The sequence below is a fragment of the Amphiura filiformis genome, chromosome 9, assembly GCF_039555335.1.
Source record: "Amphiura filiformis chromosome 9, Afil_fr2py, whole genome shotgun sequence".
NCBI lineage: Eukaryota > Metazoa > Echinodermata > Ophiuroidea > Amphilepidida > Amphiuridae > Amphiura > Amphiura filiformis.
This window is the reverse complement of record NC_092636.1, coordinates 10,736,536-10,758,952: the sequence shown is the minus strand read 5'-3', so window position 1 is coordinate 10,758,952 and position 22,417 is coordinate 10,736,536. Positions and strand designations below refer to the sequence as shown.

Here is a 22,417-nt window from a genome sequence, read left to right as displayed (position 1 = left end):
AAAAACTCCAGCCAGAGTACAAAAATGTGTGTAAGACTTTTATTGGATTGTTGTAATAAGCGATGCAAGCGTTTGGGATTGCAGCAGTAGTGCATAAGTCAATCAGTCGACATTTCTTTAAAAATTGAAATGAAGGGATAAAGTAATATAATATGGTCGTCAAAAAACTGTTGTGTTTAAAATAAGATTTTATCACAAAATGTGCGTATTGATCAGGATTTCATTATGAATTTAAATTTCTGGACAAGCGTTTGGTATTGCAGCTATAGTGCGCAATTAGTCAAGCGACATTTCCATAAACATGGACATGTATAACTTAATTCATTATGTTCTGGAGAGATGGAAACTTGTGTGAGATTATCATTGGAGAAGAAATTTATCACATAAATTTTATTTGTATCTATGGCAAATGTACGTTTGGAGGCTATTTTATAAATTGAATTAAACCGTGCATTAAAAACAAATGTATGCATGAAATTATATTTATGCACACAAAAGATGTAAATTTAACTTGCGATTTAAATGTGCATTTTGAGATGATTGACACAATCATATAGGAGTTAAAGGGGAGTGTCATGTGGTAATGTTATCAATGCGCGATTAATTGCAATATGCGCTCAAACTAGTATGCTGTGGCGTAGCGCTATGTCTGCAGATTTGCGTGAAGCGCCATGATTGCTGAATGTATTTTATTATTGTAATTCACTTTTGAATGTAATGTCCGACCGTGATGTCGTAAAACTATGGAATGGGAGAAAAGAGAGAGAGGAATAAAAGGACTCTAACTAGTCTAAGAATTATGGTAAAACTTCGCCTGATGGTGTGATTTCATAGTTTTATTAAGAAGATAAGCCGGCAGAGAACGTAACAGTTAATTAGACAGGCAGTAGCAGGCTGTGTTACTTTGTTAGTAGTTAGTACTGTACATAGATGCTACTAACAAAGATGCCAAAAAAAAAAAAGAAGAATTTTGACGATATTTCAATTTTCCAAAATGGCCATGTGTTTTGAACTCGCCACCCTTAGCGTTACATCACAAATATTATGAATTTTTACACCAATCAAGTTTCAAATTAGAATATCTCCACAACAATCAACCCTAAACTAGCAAAAGTATACATTTTTGGAAAGCTGAAGGCAAAAGCAATTTAAATATATACACATTTCAACTCATTGTACAGGGTGACCTTGAAGTTATACAGGGTGGAATAAAAACATCCAAATAAAAAATGGGTCACTTAATGCATTGCTTATTACTTGCAGTTATTAACTGAAAGTAAACAACATTGATTTGGTTACAGGTTAGGGGGAGCCTACTGACTTTGGAAGAAAAAAAATCACAGCTGTTTGGTAATCTCGGAATACAGGGTGTCCCAAAATATGTTCAAATTTTTTACAATTCAACATATTTTGAACTGAAACATTTTACCCCTTTATATCTGAACTACCATTACTTTACACGGTGTCATGCTTCAGCGAATCAGACTAGATTTTGAATGATATGGTCTCTAGTCTCGTATGTGAAGCTCATCAGTGAGCAAATTCGTGGCTAGACTGCTCGAGCAACAATACTGCATTTTTAGCTACCAATCCATAGTTTTGTTTTAAGGTGCTTACGTGCAATTGTTTATGGTTAAATGTACATGCACACAACAACATATTAATATCTTAAAAACAGTGAACAAAGTTATGCTTCAAGTTTTTTCGGATGATTGTGCTTTATAGTGTCATTTTAATCTGCTTTAAAAAAATTGCACAGATAGAATTGTATGCACCATAAATTAAAACTAAAAGCTCATCTTTATTTGCTGCCAAAATTGAAACAAGTGAAAAGTATGTCATATGAAATCACAGACCCTGGGTATGTGATTTAACCGACGGGTCTGTGAATACAGAGGAGTCTGTGAATTCACAGCGCCGCCCCAAACTGAACTGGTCAGGTGTCAAACCTGTGATGTGGCCAACCACCTAAAAGTTCCTGGATTCCTTCAACAAACAATTACATGACAATGTCATGGACGAAGAAGATAAACATATATAAACAGTCAAAGTTTCCACATCACCCGATAATGAGGGCCGATTGTTCCATGAAATGCGATGGGCAAAACTGCTATGCACAACCACATCACGTGAATCGCGAAGGCATAGCGGTCCATCGCGTATGAAGGCCGCGCAATGCTGGCATGATTGTTAGACACGGCACGATTGAACAATCTGCCCTCATGAATATTCGAGAATTCACAGCATACATAACAATGAACGGGGACTTTGGCTGTTGCAGGTCTGTACTAGTGGTAGTATCACTGCGCAGTGCAGTGGACAGATATTATTTTTAAGCTTACTTACATGCTGCACTGGTTATTTCAAAAAGCTTTTCTAACGGCACTGATTTGTGACTGAAACTGTTGCCTTCAACCGCTTGTATGATTTACACATGTTTTCATATTTGTGGAAGTGGAAAAAACATTACAATTTCACACTAAATTTGTGTGTATGTTTTCTTCCGAGTTTTTATTTGGCGAAATTGGGCTGAGAATAGCGCAACCTTTCACCCACTACGGACAGCCCAGATTCCAACGTGGTTTTGTTTACAAATTGATAACAAATCGCACCATCACGATCATGCACCTTCTTCTATGTTGACTGACTGGTAGACAAATTGGGTAGATTTTAATAGGTAGGTCTTCGTTCCAGTGCTCTTGTTTGTTTTAATTATGCCTTCAATAAAGCTCTGTCTGTGCCCTGGCTGGGGCCTGGGCATAAATATATTCTGGGCAGCATCATGAGTATGAATTGAACACATGAACAGATGATGATATTATATCATAGACATCCATGTGGAATCAATCAGAACATAAACAACATCACAGGCAAAGCCAGGAAATCACTCAACTTCCTTCAACGCAACCTCCACAAATGTCCAGAGAATATCAAGCAGCAGGCATACACTTCTCTAGTAAGACCGATCTTGGAGTATTCGTGTTCAGCATGGGACCCCTATCACAAGAAGCACATTTCAGCCCTTGTCAGTCCAGAGGAAAGCGGCCCGCTTTGTGAAAGGGAATTACCAACGGAAGGCCAGCGTGTCCGATATGCTTCAGGAGCTGAATTGGCCTTCACTTCAAGACAGAAGAACAGCAACACGTCTGACCATGCTGCACAAGATTAACTCTTATACGATGTCCTCATTCACAAACTGATACTATCTGTCCATCGTATAAGACTGTTACCGCACGGCAACTGGTTGAAGGAATATTACACAGTCAAGAATAGGCTCCATCATTTTTTGTTCTGAACCCTCCCAGTCTCCCAAAACATCAAAACATCAAAAGCGTTGCACTTATACTTACTTAAGACTGTCCTTTTTCATATAACGCAGACAAAGTAGGTCCAACTTGCCTAGAAATGGTCAAATTTTGGCAAGAAATATCTCTGTGTAATCCTATGTACATGTAAGTCCCATATCACATCGTTATCGGCGATCGAGGTTTTTTTTTTTTTTTTTTTTGGTTGGTACCCACCAGCGTCATGCATGTGACGTGACACGGCTAAAATAAGCGACCGGGAATCGGGGATCGTTAAAACGTCAACAAATTTCAAAACATAGAAAGCAGTAAACTTATTGGCGAGCGGTCCGAATTTTGAGCCATAAGTTTACGTGGTGAACTAGGTGATCTTCCACTCTCCATCCCCGAGAAGTTTATATCTGTTGATGATATTCCTGACAGGGCAGAAACCCGTAGCCAAAGACCAAACCAATACATCAACCACGGTGCCAGAACCATGACTCACAAGTATAGCTTCTACCCCCGTACCATCACCCAGTGGAACATACTTCCTGCATCCATCATCCATGAGTCAACATCAAGCAAATTGTTCAACACCAAGGTCTGGAGCTACATACAGACACACTCAGCTCAGCTGTACACAGGCGAGCCAATGGATTCGACCCCCAGCCTCATCAAACTAAGCCACTCTGCACCAGTCACTGTTTTTATGCGCACCTTTGGATTATGCACCCTCAGTTGAGTTGTTTTTAGACATTTGTGATGCCACCAGAGTCTGGACGTCGATACCAATTGGTCCTGTCCAGTATTTCTTTAGATGTAGATGTTATACATGTACTACCGTATAGCAGAATTAGGTCTGCAATGCATACATTGGTACAGTGGCTGACAACAGGTTAATTAATAATTTTACTACATGTAATGTCAAGGGCAAGAGATTAAGTTTCTAAAAATAGAGAAAACCTGTATTTTTTTTTATTCAACATGTTCTGATTGTTCAAGTCAATATTAGTTCCCGAGAGTAACTGTAACCATAGACCCTTGCCCCCGAAGTGAGGCACTGCCATTACAAGGTGGACACCAGGCTCATGTACAAAAACGCGTAAAAAGGGTAGTTTTTCACGGACGGGCGATGTACGCGCGTACAGTGCAAAGCCGAGGGTGTCAAAATGGCCAAAATCGGGAAAAAAGGGTATACTTTTACAACAGCTTGGATGCGTGCAAAGGGTATTTTACTAATCATGAAAATAAAACATTTGAGACATAATTATCCCCAACTACCCGGGTTTATCCACTAATCATTTATTTAAAGCAGAACATTTACTCAATTATTTTGAATTTGATGATGTGAGCAAATGTGTTGGCACTTTAGGGCAATATATAATTGCTAAGAACATATATATGCAAAACATTAATGAAGGCTTACTTGAAAAGGGTGTGATTTCAGACTTGATTTGAAAATACTTGTTTAGGGTGGGAAAAACATGACAAAATACTTGTTTAGGTTATTCTAAGATCGAAGGATAATTACTTGTTTAGGGTCCATTTTGAAAGTCCATACATGAGCATGGTGTCCACCATCACCTTGTATTGGCAGTGCCCCGGACTCTTGCTGGCAAGACTAAGTCAATATCTGATCAGTTTAAAATCAGACAAGGAGTTGAGTCATATACCATATTTGATATGTGTTTCTTTGGCCCATAGGGCTATGATATTAAAGTGATTTTAAACAAAATCTGAGAGGGTGACCATCAGCCAACCTTTTCTGAAAATTGGTTGAGTTGATATGGAATATGACTCCAATCACATTTAGTTATTTGTGAACACAAACACAAATTGAGGTCATTAATATCTCACAATTGACCGCAAAATGCGTACTGGTAATTGTTCAAAATTAAATATTAGTAACCTCCGCGAGCACCATATTGTGCGTCAAATAAATTGCATGCCTGCTGGCTGCTGTTTTTCGATTGCGCACTAGCATATTTGCACAGATTGTGATACCCACATTTGTTATTGGTTATCCTGTTTTAGCCTGATCGAATTTGGAAAGGGAAGATGTAAAAATTATCTATATGACTTCAGTCAGGGAACCTCTATGGGCCTCTATTATTATCGGGAATTGCCTGTCACACATGATCGCACACAAGGTCGTAGGCAATTGGTCGTAGTCGGACCTCATCTGCCCTGAACATATTGACCCAGGTCAGCATACCGCCATATCCTTCCCGACATGCTTAGGGGTGGTGCAATAATTATGTGTACCCCGGGGTGAATTATAGGGGGCAAAGATTTTTGGCAGGCCAAAAGGGGGAGGGGCAAGCATTTTTTGGCAGGTCGAAAGGGGGGTCAAGTGATTTTGGCAGGTCGAAGGGGGGCAAGCAATTTTTGGCACAGATATTTTGGGCACCGTTTCTATATTACGCCCTAAAAGGCATAGGAAAGCGTTACGAACATGTTCAAATATGCAAAATTTCCTGCTCGCTGCGCTCGCATTATATGTAGGACAATTTAAGGTTTTAAATTCGGGTTCCCAAAAATCTTGCATGTGTAAGGGGGGGGGGCAAAGATTTTTTGGCACGTCAAAAGGGGGGCAAAGGTTTTTGGCACGTCGAAGGGGGGGCAAAGGTTTTTAGCACGGCCAAAGGGAAGCAAGCGATTTTGGCAGACCATTTTGAAAATTCACCCCCCCGGGTACACATAATTATTGCACCACCCCTTAGTAGCCAAGTCCGTAGAAGAGTGGATCCACACACTATATATGTACACAAATATACATTTGGCCACATTTTATTATACGATTAATACAAATTTATTAAACATGGTAACAAATATTCTCTAGCAAATCGGTTATACGGTGGAACTGATGGTAGGCATATTATAAATTCGGGATATTAAATATCTTCCTGACCTACAGATCTGGATGTCAAGAGACAAGGATAGACGTCGTATCAGAGGGCAAAGAGTGTAGATCTCACCCGGTCGCCACATCAGCCAGTATGGTTCCGCCCCTCCACAGGGAGCGTAACCTGTGTAGGAGACTCGGTCCGGTCGGACCTGGTTGGACGTACCTCATCTCTCCCCATCGATTGAAATATTGTGATCTATAATCCCAGACATTGCTCTTATGAACTGACATCCACCTGCTTCAGTCTTTATCATAAACATAATGACATCTACGGACCTGAGAGTCTATGGTTACAGTTACTGGAACTACATGCCCCCATGCCCCCCATGCCCCTATGGCGCTTCGTCACTGACTGTGAAAAATTTTAACATTTTGCTTTGGACCTCGGAATATTCCCAGGGCTGTCAACTTTTTGGAATTGCTTGGCGTGAGACTGAGGCGTGCAGGATTTGCCGACTCAATGTTCATTTTGTACCATGATTATTTGAGCCACGGCGCTCGAGACAGTGAAAAGCGGGGGGGTAGGAGTAACAAATTATTCATGACGATGCGTGAGATTTTACTCATTTTGCATGAGATTTACTACCTAGGCGTGAGATTATACTACCTTGGCGTGAGACCGTGAGAAAGTGCCCCAATGCGTGAGACTCACGGCCAATGCGTGAGAGTTGACAGCCCTGATATTCCTCGGTTCCAAAGGTAAAATGTTTAGATTTTTCACAATGCCCTCCAAATAACTGATGCACACTGAGTTTAGTCACGAAGGATATCATGATATCAGTGGATTATACCCCCTATTCTGTGGGTCAGTGTGCCACGTCACTTCCGGTTGATGATGCGACTAACGGTCAAGTGAAAACAAGTTGTCGATTCAAATGTTGTTGTTGATGGCTACTGACTGTCATTGGTGTTGAGTACATTTCGATCGCAAATAGCCAGTGGATTCAAACAAGTTTGTAATTCTGCAGAGTGGAAGTTATTTTACTTACTTGATATACATGTACCGCTAAGGGCTCATATTGAAATTCCCTTACACAGGAAGGTGTGCGCCATCCTGCAGCTTTCCTGTGCTAGCCTTCTTTGTTAAAATCCTGGGCAGGGTGTATCACTGATGCATATAATCCATCCGTTTTATGACCGAGCTTTCCTGAGGCGCGCGCTTAGCGAGGGAAATCCTGCCTTCTTTCTGTGTGAAAACGTGGTAGGGTATTTCAATATGAGCCCTATAAGTACAAATGTAATGACAAACTTAAAATTAACTTCTGTATGTGGCCGTCTGGCCGAGCTGTGTTGGTTTTTCCATAATTGAATTTCACTCCACGTGATCATTCAGGATATGTTAATTACGCGACCAGATCATATGGTCCAAGAGTAATTATAAATCAATAAAGCATTGATATTTTTATTTTCATCACCCCCTCCCCCATACAGCAAAGATGAAGTGTACAGTGATAGGTGGATGTGGTTTTCTTGGAAGACACCTGGTTGAGGATCTGCTAGAGAAGGGCTATGAGGTCAATGTGTTTGACATGAAAACAACCTTTGAGAATGACAAGGTCAAGTTCTTTACAGGGAATCTCTGTTTGAAACAGGTAGGTTCTTGTTCTGTTTCAAAGTTTAAAAAAATAGTATGTCTCGGCACTTAAGGGGGTACTACACCCCTGCCCAATTTTGTGCCTATTTTTGCATTTTTCTGAAAAATTATAGCGCATTGGGGACAAGTAAGATATGTATATTATAGGGGCAAGGACTGCAACTACTGCACTGGAAATTTCATTTCAGCACAGACAACAGTTGTGGAGTTACAGTCAAAAATGAGGGAAAACCAATATTTGATCAATAAATCAATAACTACTTGCTTTGAGTTGCTGAATTTTCAGTACCGTAGTTGTAGTCCTTGCCCCTATAATATACATATCTTACTTGTCACCAATGCCCTATAATTTTGAGAAAAATGCAAAAATAGGCACACAATTGGTCAGGGGTGTAGTACCCCCTTAAAGATTTTAAAATTCAATTCAGAATGTTTTTTTATATCTCTTTTTTTCTTACTTTTAAAACTCACTCAAAATGAGCTTGATCTGAGATGCTCAAAACGTTCGTAACTTGTATGCTTATACAGGAATATACACATAATGAAATAATTTAAAATGTTAAGTCACGCAATTCTTCCAACAATAATATATGTGGCATAGCCAGGATTTTTTTTCGGGGGGAGTCAGTGGCGTAGCTAAGGATACATGTAATGGTGCCCTTTATTCTTGAAACAATTGCGCACGAAAGCTACCATAATTAATTTTGGTCATAATTAAGTTCAATATCGGTCTTAAAGGAGTGTTTCGTGATCCTAGCATCCTCTTTTTATGACATTTTTCAGTACATATCCACGAAAAAAGCCTATTCCCAAAATTTCAGTTGATTCCGATATTGCGTTTTGAGTTATGCATGATTATGTGTATTACACTGCTCCATAGACATTGCGTTGTAATTTCGTTCTGGTGCACCAGACAAATTTCACGATATCTTTGCAAAATGAATTAATCTGCAAGAAATATTTTGTACATAAACATTAGGGTGCATCTATAGCCCCCCTATTTTTAAAATGTTAACCCTGATTTTTGTCCATAGCATAAGTGTGTTCCACTATCAAAATAAATACCTCACACAAAATTTCATCAAAATCGGACCTCGTCCTATGGGGCCACCGGCCATCAGAACATTTATGATAAGCTATACCACAATTTCATAAGGCAGCTATTTTGATTCATATACTTTGTGTGGTTTATTATAGCTGCCGTATTCTCAATATTGCTAAGTGCATCAATTTAATATATTTTGGACCATTTCCAAAGCATTTGCATATTTTTTTTGTAAATGGCAGCTATGTTTGCAGTCTTCATTGCTGTATCAAGTAATAGCTGCCTTACGGAAAAGAGTTTTACAATCTTAAAATGCTATTTTCAGCACCCACTATTACATTCATTAAGAAGTTAAGTGCTCATGAGGAGTCTGGTTTTAATCATCAGTGTTAGATTTGTGCTTTCGGAGATTTGGTTCGTTCTTGCGGCTTAGTTTGAACTTGTAGTGTATTTTGGTAGTGCTTTTCCATTCTTGCTGCATCCAAGAAGTCCGCACTAAGCTTTACACTGCGTTCTGCACAGTCGTTGATAACATTGATGGCTCCAATGTTGGCAAAGGATTCTTGATATGCTGGAGAATTTGACCGTGTATCAACATCTTCAGTGAGAAAGTCAGTGTTTATTTGCAAGACGTGGATATAGTAAACCATGAGTCCTCATTGCCCAAGTCTCCAAGAGATGTTGCAGCGGTGATGTTGGTTGGAGACTCTGCAGGCTTCTCAAAGGCTAATCCAATCCGCTACATTAGGTGCTAAGATGTCTACTGCAGGTTTAACTGCAAGGAGTTTATCAGCAATTGCACGTCGCTCATCTGTGGGCACTATATCACTAAACAGTGCAAGGGGCACCATCTCTCCTGTCAAGTACCATAGGTGATGCTTCAAAGCTTTAATTGCTCTTGAAGATATGGCTGGATTCACAGTCTCATACATGAGCAACTTGTGAAACAGATTGAGGTCATGCCATGGGGTATCAGCAGCTGAAGTGCAGGTCAACCACCACGAACTGTAGATCAGAGTGGCGAAGATAACAAATTCTCTCACTTTCGGCACTTGATGAGTGGCTGTTTATATGGTACCTTGTGGCAGCTGTGAAATCTGGGCTTCAAGCAAACAGATTTTTACTGAGTAAAGTAGCTTTGCCAACCTGGCTTTGTGGAAATCTCCAGGTTGCTTGAATTTAGCTGACATTACTGCATCATAACTTCCTAGGTGTGGAATCCCTGATCATCATCAAGATCTTATTGGAAGGACTGATAAAAAAAGACCAATGATTTACACAACATGCAGTATTACTTTGCTCTGAATGTCATTTCTTATTGGAAGGACTGATAAAAAAAGACCAATGATTTACACAACATGCAGTATTACTTTGCTCATTTATATGGTTATTGATGACCTTTAACCTTATTTGGTTGACCTTTGACTTTTGCTGACATTAAACTCTATTGACCTTTGACCCTCATCTGAATATCCAAGAAACAAATCCCACAGCAGAGTATTAAAGTTAAGTTTCATATGGCCCTCTTCTTTCCATTTATACATTACATGCATTATATAGGATATTAGTGTGTTTTTAGAGTGCAAAGTTCACTTTACTACACGTTTCAATGGACAAGCCCATTTTCGGACTTCAAGCCTGTGGTGGCCCCATAAGACAAACTCTGAATTAAATAAAATTTGGTAGGAATTAGTTTTGGGACAAGTGGAACATGTTAAGGCTATGGACAAAAATAATGCAAACTATGGGGGCTATAGATGCACCCTAATAAACATTATGTAGCCAGAGGTTTCCAGTGATATAAAAATCTCAACTTTTTTTGAGAAAAGTGGGGGGATGAGGCTGTGGATCACGAAATGCCCCTTTAAATTGATCTTTCAATATGATTTTGTGCCTAAATGCGTGTGAAGCTAGCACACGAAAATTTTGACATTCATCGCTTGGAGGGGCACATAATGGATGCTGAATTGGCCAATTCGGCACCCCCTATGGGTGGCGCCCAGGGCATGTGCCCCCCCCCCCCTGGCTGATATGCATGCAGCTATCAGCTATCCCGGTTAGCTATACTGCATGGGACTTGGTGCAGAGGTCAAGTCACAGGCAAAGGCCAGAGTGCAGAATGAGGCTGAAGATAAGTGAAGACTGCTTAATACCAACCATTTATTAACATTCATCTGAACCTTTGTATAGACAGAATATATTGGAATATATTTTAGAAATATATATTTTTATGTAATTTTCATTAAATAAATTTGACTTAATTTCTTGCAGGATCTGTTGCCATCCTTTGAAGGTGTAGATGTTGTTTTCCACTGTGCCTCTCCTCCTCCATCCAGTAATAACAAGTAAGTGATGCATTAATGTCTAATAGGGCTAGCCATTGAATTAGAGAGACTTCGTCGAAGAGAGGACCACAAAAATCTGTAAAATTGCCTGAAGTCACTCAAAAATGGTTGCTAAATGGGGGAAATGTCCTTTAAAAACCATATTTTCTTTTCAGAAATATTCATTACGTTTTACTACCTGAAGAGAATTAATTAAAAATTGAATTTCCTCCTGAGGTTGGTATCTGTCGATGAGTTCAACCCGATCACCATGCTGTCATTGTAGCTAGAGGCAGTATATGACACACATTGGTCAATGAGTTACATAAAATGACCTCGTGTGGTATTTAGTTCCCAGGATGTGAGTTTTGGCGGAGGCAATTTGTGGTTAAAGAGGGATCCAGTTGACCAGGCAAACTTAATTAAGTAGGCTTAAAATATAATCAAGTCAATGTTCACCTCTTTACCACCAAACTTTGTGCAGCTCCCAATTTAATGTATTTTCCAGATATTTATAGCGGCCTTTAAATGTTGATCCCTCACTACAAGAGTTATGACCGTCAATTTGGTGGAAAAAGGAGGTGAGACATGATCAAATCTCTCCAGGTAACAAAACGTAATGTTGACAAAATATGAATATGTCCAATCTATATTTGAGATAGTGTTCCCTATTGGATCATCAAACACATAGGCATAAATTATTAAGATTGGTCTCTCTTGACATCCAGTGTCTAGCTTATTTGTGTCAGAATTATAGTTACTACATAGTACATAGGGAGAGCGAGTTGGCGCAGCAAGCGGTAGTTCCCTCGCCTTGCACCACTGAGGTCCCAGGTTCAAGCCCTGGTCATACCCAAGGACTATATGCATTTGGTTTATCCCGATTCCATGCTCGCTCTTGCATGTTTTCTCCGGGATATATTTGTGGAGCTGCACAGATAACTGGTGGATGTTACAATCTAAGTGCGGATAGGTCTGCGCCAGGTTCGGCTACAACTGGCCTAGTTGATGCAATCTGATTGTGATGATTCACATTTCACCATGGCAGCAAAATTACAGCACTTTGAATCCTTCAAGATCTGGAAAAAGGCACTATATAAATCTGGCGACGCGCACCCCCCAAATTTGGAAAAGTATACAAAAAGTCCCAAAATTTCGGAATTTACGAGCATAGCGAGCAAAAAAAATTGGGGTTTTTACACTTTTTTGGACAAAAAAGGTCCAAATTTTTTCCGCTTTTCACAAAATTGCCCCCCTTGGAAAAAAAGTTCACTTTTTCAAAATCAGCACCCCCCAAATGAAATCCTGCGTACGGGCCTGACTACAGCGCACAAAGCCTTGATTTTTGTAGTTTCCTCAGCAAATCGTACAATATCTCTTTGACTTGCAATCTGTTTTTGTTTGTGCTCTTCAGGGATCTGTTTTATAGAGTGAATTATGAGGGTACCAAGAATGTTGTCGCAACATGCAAAGCAGCTGGAGTCAGGGTAAGGAATAAAGTGACATCAGCATTACAAATATCTAAAGCATTGTGGGATTGTTTTGGCAGTTTTGGTACACTTTGAACTCTGACCTATTGGAGGAAATTGCTTGAATTATTATTGATTCATTTATTATTGTAGTAATGTTATTATTAAAAATAGTTTGATAATTTGTTTATGAAGTAACCCTGTTTTTCAATTTTATTATCCTAGTAAAACATTTTAAATCATATTTTGTACGCAAAAAAAGAAATAATTTTCCTGATAGGTCAGAGTGCAACCAATCCCAAAACTGCAAAAAACTGTCCCACAATGCGATTGTGATTTAATGGAAAAGATCAAAATATGTACTGCTGGCAGTGGCGGCACCAGGAATTTTTTTTTGCGGGGGTGGGGGGGCATTGAGTGGGCAAAGTGAATTTCAGGGGGGGCAAAATCAACAAATTTTAGTAAAATTGCTGCAAAAAGTGGAAATTTTCTTAATTTTGGGGTTTTACTGGGGAAACAGGGGGTAAGAGTTCTTACTGGGGCATTTACCCCATGCCCCCCATGGCGCTACCACTGACTGCTGGTCGTCTGTTAAATGTGTACTTTGTCAGCGGATGGGTACTGCAATAGATCGGGTCGTTGAATGCATGTGTATACAAATTATTCAGTGTGACCGCTCTGTTCAAGGTTACATGTATGTCGAAAAATAAGGATTGCTATGTCTAATGTACAATAAGATTGGCTATGTGGTATTAGTACATGTATATGAAATAAAGGTTTGTTAGAGTTAGGCCAAAAAAATAAATTGTTTGCCTGTCCACTTCCAGAAGTTTGGTCGGTTGGTCAGGATTTTTTAATATTTTTTTCTTATAGCACAGACTATAATACCTCGTGGTATCAAATATTTACCAGATGAACATGTAGAGCAATTTCAGAATAGTTATAACCATCCCCCAACCATATTCCTAGCCCTAATCCTAATCTCCTAACCCTAAATTTGTAACCGTATATCCTAACTCTAACTCTGAATCTGTTTAAGGGGGTGCACATATTTCAAAGTCTACCAAAAATGTCAGCAAGATGAAGAAAATCATTATGAATCAAGCAATTTAAATAAAGGGATGCTTCAAAGATGAAGTTTTCCAACTGTTAATGTTGTAATATTTTTTTTTTCCTTTCCTTTTTCAGAAACTTGTGTTAACTAGCAGTGCCAGTGTGATATATGAAGGTGTTGACATCAAGAATGGAACAGAAGATTTGCCATATGCTTATAGACCTATTGATTACTACACAGAGACCAAAGCACTACAGGAAACGGTATGTGTCTGGATGTATCATAATGTTCTATTAGCCATGGGTATCCCTGTGATGCCCATGTTTAAAGGTGTGCTATGTATGCAGGATACAGGAAAGCTACATTGGTATTACCAAGAGTGCATAAGATTTGGTAAAAGCTACATGAGTATTACCAAGCACACAAAATACTACATCAGCATTACCAAGAGCACCCAGGTTTTGGTAAAACTACATTAGCATTACCAAGAGCACCCAGGCAGGTTTCAGTAAAACTGCATTGGTATTACAAAGAGCACGCAGATTTCAGTATGAGTATTACCAAGATCACCCAGGTTTCAGTAAAACTACATTAGCATTACCAAGAGCACCCAGGGTTTAGTAAAACTGCATTAGCATTACCAAGAGCACCCAGGGTTTAGTAAAACTGCATTAGCATTACCAAGGGCACCCAGGTTTCAGTAAAACTGCATTAGTATTACAAAGTGCACCCAGGGTTTAGTAAAACTGCATTGGCATTACCAAGAGCACCCAGGTTTTAGTAAAACTACATTAGTATTACCAAGAGCACCCAGGTTTCAGTAAAACTACATTAGTATTACAAAGAGCACACAGGTTTCAGTAAAACTACATTAGCATTACAAAGCACCCAGGTTTCAGTAAAACTACATTAGCATTACCAAGAGCACCCAGGTTTTAGTAAAACTACATTAGCATTACCAAGGGCACCCAGGTTTCAGTAAAACTGCATTAGTATTACGAAGTGCACCCAGGGTTTAGTAAAACTACATTAGTATTACCAAGAGCACCCAGGTTTCAGTAAAATACATTAGTATTACAAAGAGCACACAGGTTTCAGTAAAACTACATTAGCATTACAAAGTGCACCCAGGTTTCAGTAAAACTACATTAGCATTACCAAGAGCACCCAGGTTTTAGTAAAACTACATTAGTATTACCAAGAGCACCCAGGTTTCAGTAAAACTACATTAGCATTACAAAGAGCACACAGGTTTCAGTAAAACTACATTAGCATTACAAAGAGCACCCAGGTTTCAGTAAAACTACATTAGCATTACCAAGAGCACCACAGGTTTTAGTAAAACTACATTAGTATTACCAAGAGCACCCAGGTTTCAGTAAAACTACATTAGCATTACCAAGAGCACCCAGGTTTCAGTAAAACTACATTAGTATTACCAAGAGCACCCAGGTTTCAGTAAAAGTACATTAGCATTACAAAGAGCACACAGGTTTCAGTGAAACTACATTAGTATTACCAAGAGCACCCAGGTTTCAGTAAAACTACATTAGCATTACAAAGAGCACGCAGGTTTCAGTAAAACTACATTAGCATTACAAAGTGCACCCAGGTTTCAGTAAAACTACATTAGCATTACCAAGAGCACCCAGGTTTCAGTAAAACTACATTAGTATTACCAAGAGCACCCAGGTTTCAGTAAAACTACATTAGTATTACAAAGAGCACACAGGTTTCAGTAAAACTACATTAGTATTACCAAGAGCACCCATGTCTCAGTAAAACCACATTAGCATTACCAAGAGCACCCAGGTTTCAGTAAAACTACATTAGCATTACCAAGAGCACCCAGGTTTTAGTAAAACTGCATTAGCATTACCAAGAGCACCCTGGTTTCAGTAAAACTACATTAGCATTACCAAGAGCACTCAGGTTTCAGTAAAACTACATTAGTATTACAAAGAGCACACAGGTTTCAGTAAAACTACATTAGTATTACCAAGAGCACCCATGTCTCAGTAAAACCACATTAGCATTACCAAGAGCACCCAGGTTTCAGTAAAACTACATTAGCATTACCAAGAGCACCCAGGTTTTAGTAAAAGCATTAGCATTACCAAGAGCACCCTGGTTTCAGTAAAACTACATTAGCATTACCAAGAGCACCCAGGTTTTAGTAAAACTACATTAGCATTACCAAGAGCACCCAGGTTTTAGTAAAACTACATTAGCATTACCAAGAGCACCCAGGTTTTAGTAAAACTGCATTAGCATTACCAAGAGCACCCTGGTTTCAGTAAAACTACATTAGCATTACCAAGAGCACCCAGGTTTTAGTAAAACTACATTAGTATTACCAAGAGCACACAGGTTTCAGTAAAACTACATTAGTATTACCAAGAGCACCCAGGGTTTAGTAAAACTGCATTAGCATTACCAAGAGCACCCTGGTTTTAGTAAAACTACATTAGCATTACCAAGAGCACCCAGGTTTTAGTAAAACTACATTAGCATTACCAGGAGCACCCAGGTTTCAGTAAAACTACATTAGTATTACCAAGAGCACACAGGTTTTAGTAAAACTACATTAGTATTACCAAGAGCACCCTGGGTTTAGTAAAACTGCATTAGTATTACCAAGAGCACCCTGGTTTCAGTAAAACTGCATTAGTATTACCAAGAGCACCCAGGGTTTAGTAAAACTGCATTAGTATTACCAAGAGCACCCTGGTTTCAGTAAAACTACATTAGCATTACCAAGAGCACCCAGGGTTTAGTAAAACTGCATTAGTATTACCAAGAGCACCCTGGTTTCAGTAAAACTGCATTAGTATTACCAAGAGCACTCAGGTTTCAGTAAAACTACATTAGTATTACAAAGAGCACACAGGTTTCAGTAAAACTACATTAGCATTACAAAGTGCACACAGGTTTCAGTAAAACTGCATTCATACATACTCGCTATATAACGGCGCGCGTGATTGGTCGAGAGCCGGGCATAAACAGCGTTTATGCCCGGTGGCCCGGATGTGCGATCTCGGGGTAAAGAAACGAAGGAAATTCATCGTTTTTTATGATGTTCCTTGTTATCTTTTGTCATTATTTTGATGAAATAAGAATCACAAAATGTTCTGGTATGTATGAACGGGGAGCGGCCCCTCGGGCATAAACAACCGTTTAGTCATGAAAATATATGAATGAACCCCTAATTAGTATTACTATACCAAGAGCACCCAGGTTTCAGGAAAACTGCATTAGCATTGCCAAGAGCACCCAGGTTTCAGTAAAACTACATAGGTATTACCAATAACACACAGGTTTCAGTAAAAGTATATTAGCATTACCAAGAGCACCCAGGTTTCAGTAAAACTACATTAGCATTACCAAGAGCACCCAAGTTTTAGTAAGACTACATTAGCATTACCAAGAGCACCCAGGTTTTAGTAAAACTACATTAGCATTACCAAGAGCACAGAGAGCGTGAGAGCACAAATCGGCCTCATACTAGTGGGCCTGGCCTCACTCCGATTATAGGGCCTGGCCTTACTCTGGTCCCATTATAATCAGAGTGAGGCCAAGTCAGGCCATTTCTGCAATGTGGTCCGAGAAAATATGTTGAGTAAGGCCAGAGTGAGGGTGGCCCCACCTTGGTGAGGCCGATTTGTGTTATCATGCCTTAAGTCTTATCAAGAGCACCCAGGTTTTAGAAAAACTATATTACTTAGGATTACCAAGACCACACAGATTTCAGTAAAACTGCATTAGGGCTCATATTGAAATACCCTACCACGTTTTCACACAGAAAGAAGGCAGGATTCCCCTCGCTAAGCGTGCGCCTCAGGAAAGCTCGGTCATAAAACGGATGGATTATATGCATAAGTGATACACCCTGCCCAGGATTTTAACAAAAGAAGGCTAGCACAGGAAAGCTGCAGGATGGCGCACACCTTCCTGTGTAAGGAAATTTCAATATGAGCCCTTAGTATTACCAAGAACATCTTGGTTTCAGTAAAACTACATAAGTATTACCAATAGCATCCAGGTTTCAGTAAATTTCCAATTATAGTGTTAAGTTTTCCATATCTACACAGGTTGTACTAGAAGCTAACAATCCAGCAGACGATTTCTACACGGCAGCTATTCGACCACATGGTATATTTGGACCAAGAGATCCCCAACTAGTACCTATCACCGTGGAGACAGCTAAAGCTGGCAAAATGAAGTTTATGATCGGGTAAATATTACACCGGTACTTAATCCGAAGAGGCGCAATATAAATGTCTTTTAAAAAACATTTTCAAAAGAGGTTCAAACTATAATCAAATCAAATATTTCTTGGCCAAACTGGAACACTGTACTGTGAACGCTAGTGAAAGATCGTTGGGGACCTCATAATAAGATGAAACGCCAGATATAATGACGGTCAAATGATGCGGTAATATGTTTCTAATATCGTGTTTATATCGAGTGCTGATTTAGGTCAAAGGTTATGATTTCATACAAGCTGTGTTTAACTACTGGTACGTGATTGGTTAATCGCCTAATTGAGTTACAGGCGCACAACACTACAGCTAGTGGCTCCGCTGTAAACACATGCGAATATAGCGCGGTACAGAAGAAAGTATACATGCACCTTACACTGTGTACAAGCTTAGTACACTACATGGACGCAACGCGCATGTTCCTGTTTGGCCAAGAAATACTTTTAAGTATTTGATTATAGTTATTACAATACATGTAGGTTTGAATCATGAGAAATGGGTTTTATCACAAGTCTCCATATATAAATGACACTAAGTAAAAAAATTGACCATTCAGGATTTGAACATGGGACCATCGGATCATGATCAGCAGGCCAATGCTGTACCAACTGAGCTAATGAGTCAGATGGGGAAGAGCATATGATTTAATCTACCCCATTTGGTATTTAAAGCCATATATCATAACATTTGCTGAGGATGACGCCTACAATATTTTTCAAAATTCTGTTTTTTTCACGATTGTGTTATGTACTTACATACCCTGTAAAAAGCAAGACTTAATTGTGGTGCTGTACTTTTGTCAAAATCGAGATTTTGAATAAACCATCTTAATAAGACGGTTTATTATTTCGATGGAAATATTAGTCGAACGCGTACACAATGTGCATAACACCGTATGTACATGGTTTGCAAGCAGTCGTGACATTTCAAAAGAACCAACACGATTCACGTTCAAATGATCGTGGCTCGCATTGGCGCTGGTATTAAATAGCGATTTTCTTTGTATTGCCTGTTTGGCCCAAATTAAAAGAGGACATATCTGACAGTGAAAGCTAACATTTTATATCAAAAAAATACAATTATGGAAATGTTATAATACGGCTTTAATGTTAAAAATGTTTGGAGATGCAGTCGATCTTCTATAAAGGAATCACATCTTGTGATGTGATTATTTTATTTTAGTAAATCTTAGTCTATATTACAATTTATATGATGAAACTTATATATTAAATTTTGTATTGTTTTTGCAGAGATGGAAATAACCTGGTTGATTTTACCTATGTGAAGAATGTAGTCCATGGTCATATATTAGCTGCTCAAAAACTGGGGAAAGGATCTTCCGTTTGTGGCAAGGTAAGTGGTGTTACAAAACACAGCAGCATGTGAGAGCAGCTTGGCCCAGTGGTTATGGTATTTGACTCTGGTGTGTGAGGTCTATGTATCAATTCCTGGTGTAAGGAATATTTTGGCAATTGTGCTTTCATAAAAAATGCTTTATTATTCAAAATGTGAACATACAACAATGTGCAGACCTGTAGTTTTTGAATTTTACTGCCATGTTTTTATGATATTCAGTTGTGTAACGTTCTGAAAAGGGACAATGTAGAATATATATTTATAAATATAATATTTCGTACAAAACAGTTGGTTTCTGTAAATGTTCACAATTGGCCAATAAAGATACCATATTCCCTCAATTAAACGCCCCAGGGGTGTTGCATTTTTTAAAGGGGGTGTTTATTAGAGGTAATTTTTAGAATGATAATTCCCGTTAAAATCATTAGCTAAGCTCGCGCTGAAATGACGAACTATGAACTTAGGATCAATGACTTCCGGTTCACTTCCGGGTTTACGAGCAGACTCTGATGGCTACTCAGTTGCGGCCATTGAAAATGTAAGTGAAGTGTTATGAGATTTCATGCACTGTTTTGATGAACTTTTCAGGTGAAATTCATAGTATTGCAGTCAAAAACATGTAAAATTGGGCGTTTTGTTCAGAGGGGGATGATAGTTTGAGTGTTATTTACATCACAAAAACTGCTGGGGGCGTTTATTTGAAGGGGAGCGACTATTGGAGGAAATACGGTAAATGCTTTATATGCTGGCCATAGGTTTTGAGATATTTTCTAAAAATATTAAAGCTTATCTCCAGAACATCTCCAGAACCACTGAACAAATACTGGCCTTGTTTGTACTCATATCAATGTATTTTTCATGCTGATTCCAAATATGGTCATAAAAATAGCCAATTCTGAAATTGTTGAATTAAAAAAAAAATAGTGTGGAGAGGATTGATAACCTAAATTAAAAAACAACTAGTGGAAAAAAACCAACAAGTGGAAACAACTTCCATCAGTGTGACACATTTTTATGTAAATTTTTATTTATTTTTCATTTTGCACAGGCCTATCACATCACCAACGACGAACCAATCCCATTCTGGACTTTCATGTCTCGCATCTTGGTGGGACTGGACTACGACCCACCCAAGTATCACATCCCGTATTACTTAATCTATTACATAGCTATGTTGGTGCAGCTGATTGGTTACATTCTGAGTCCGTTTGTTTCCATCCAGTCAACGTTTACTCCAATGAGGGTTGCTTTGGCTGGTACCTATCATTACTATAGCTGTGAAAGGGCAAAGAAAGAGATGGGGTACAAGCCTTTGATTAGCTTGAGTGAAGGAATACAACTAACTGTGGAGCATTTTAGTCATTTACGAAATAAAAAGTCAGGCTCATGATAAGATAAATCAAGGGTTTTGAAGTCCTTGAAATTATTTGAATTTCATTAAAGTGCATTCATTTGTGCTTGATAAAAAATTGAACATTAGTAATTTCTAATGTATTCATAATTCTGCTTTTAAAGCTTAAAATTTTGATTTTTATCTCCATGAAATATGCCAGGGGCACTCCCATGTGGAAGTGACAGGGCATGTGCCTGTAAATAAAACCCCTTTTTAAGTTGAACATACCCGATGACCCTTTTTCTTCCCAAGTACTACCCAATGGCCTCCTGTTTTTAAGGTTCAACTACCCAATGAATCACAATGCCTCAAAATAATGCAGAAACTTTCAAATTATCTTATATCAGCAAATTTGCTACCCAATGACCTTTTTTAACAAATTTGCTACTAAATGACACCCTATTGCCAAACTTTTCTAACCAATGATTCCCCTATTTTAAACAACATTTATTGCTGATTGGCCTCTAGTTTCCAATGCTGGTTAGACACTATTATACCTGTCATTTCCATATGAGAAGAGAATATGAAATAATATAAATCACTTTTGAGTATTTTGAGGGGTCAGTAACACAAAGAGGTACCTCCATTTTCAGAAACATGATCACTTTCCAATAAACACATAGAAGTAACCTCATTTAGCACCCCATTGAAATCAATGGCCAGTGAAACATAGACTTTACTACATAAGGCAATGTGGACTATTATCTTTAAACTCCTTTTTCTCAGAATGGCCAAAATGGAGTTATGTCTTTGTGTCACTGACCCCTCGATTTATTTGCAATGGATGTTTTGTAAAACATTGATAATTTTGATAAGTTATTATTTTATACATTTATATCAACTTTAGATAATATAAGCTATCTGCAATGGAATAAAGGTCATGATTATTGTTTGGTACATGATTTATATCCCACAAGAAACCATAGGCAAGTCATTCCTTCCTCTTTGAGACAGTGGCGTAACTAGGGTTGGTAGCGTCCGGGGCAAGAAACAAAATTGGCGCCCCTACCCCCCACCCAAGAATATCTTAGACGCGGGCAGTGGCGTAGCTAGGGGTTGTGGCGCCCAGGGCGAAGGATACATAATGCCACCACCACCCCAATTTTTGAAACAATTGCGTGGGAGCGCGAAAAAGTTTGGACAAATAAGGCCTATCACTAATTAATGTTGGTTACTAGAAGTTGAATATCGGCCTTAAAATGTTCTTTCAAAGTGATTTTGTGCTGAAATGCGCGAAAATTTTGACTTTCATCGCTTGGAGGAGCGCAGAATCGATGCTGAATTGGTCAATTTGGCGTCCCCCTAAGGGTGGTGCCCGGGGCACGTTGCCCCCCTCTGCCCCCCGCTAGTTACGCCACTGCTTTGTGATTGGTCAGAGCTTGATGAAATTGAGTGTACAGATTTTGCAAAAATGTTTACGATATGCAATTTTAGGCCTCTCAACTATTAGCTAGTACTGTTCTCAACTTGCAACTAACAAATTCAATTTTCCAAGTTTATGACAACTGTATCTTTATATCTTTTATGCCAGATCGATCCATGTCAAATTGATCAAAAGAGATTTTTCTCATCAGTGGCGGTCAGTGGCGGCGCTACAGGGAGGGGGGTAAGGGGCAAACCCCCAAATCACGTAAATTTCCACTTTTTGCGGCAATTTTGCACACACAAAAAAAAGACACAGGTGTTATTTAAAGGTTTTGCGGGGGTGGTAGACCGATTTTTTTT

General features: G+C 38.9%; 2 protein-coding genes across 6 annotated transcripts in view; one reads left to right on the top strand and one right to left on the bottom strand.

The window, feature by feature from the left end:
* The window catches only part of LOC140160615 (rho-related protein racA-like), a 76,376-nt gene extending 73,858 nt beyond the window's left edge, over window positions 1-2,518 (bottom strand). For 3 of the 4 annotated variants that reach the window (XM_072183861.1, XM_072183864.1, XM_072183862.1), the window contains exon 1: window positions 2,347-2,515. The gene's annotated coding sequence lies outside the window, so the exon portion shown is untranslated. Of the gene's footprint in view, window positions 1-2,346 lie in introns of all 4 variants that reach the window. The other variant, XM_072183863.1, reaches the window with a different exon arrangement.
* A 39-nt stretch (window positions 2,519-2,557) lies between these two features.
* LOC140160617 (sterol-4-alpha-carboxylate 3-dehydrogenase, decarboxylating-like) lies at window positions 2,558-20,751 on the top strand. Of its 2 annotated transcripts, none has more exons than XM_072183865.1 (8): window positions 2,558-2,677; window positions 7,627-7,787; window positions 11,106-11,179; window positions 12,573-12,645; window positions 13,816-13,944; window positions 17,773-17,915; window positions 19,194-19,296; window positions 20,348-20,751. In XM_072183865.1, the coding sequence occupies exons 2-8, from the start codon at window positions 7,632-7,634 to the stop codon at window positions 20,687-20,689; spliced, it is 1,020 nt and encodes a 339-aa protein (XP_072039966.1). In that variant the 5' UTR covers window positions 2,558-2,677; window positions 7,627-7,631; the 3' UTR covers window positions 20,690-20,751. The 2 variants fall into 2 exon arrangements, with proteins under 2 accessions (XP_072039966.1, XP_072039967.1); XM_072183866.1 differs by having other exon boundaries at window positions 2,618-2,663.
* Window positions 20,752-22,417: the final 1,666 nt, after the last annotated feature.

What these genes read in the sequence shown, in the direction of transcription:
- LOC140160617 (XM_072183865.1), top strand. Translation starts at nt 7,632, where the DNA reads ATGAAGTGTACAGTGATAGGTGGATGTGGTTTTCTTGGAAGACACCTG. An exon ending in GCAAAGCAGCTGGAGTCAGG is followed by an intron (nt 12,646 to 13,815) that starts GTAAGGAATAAA and finishes TTCCTTTTTCAG; the next exon opens with AAACTTGTGTTAACTAGCAG. An exon ending in GATCTTCCGTTTGTGGCAAG is followed by an intron (nt 19,297 to 20,347) that starts GTAAGTGGTGTT and finishes CATTTTGCACAG; the next exon opens with GCCTATCACATCACCAACGA.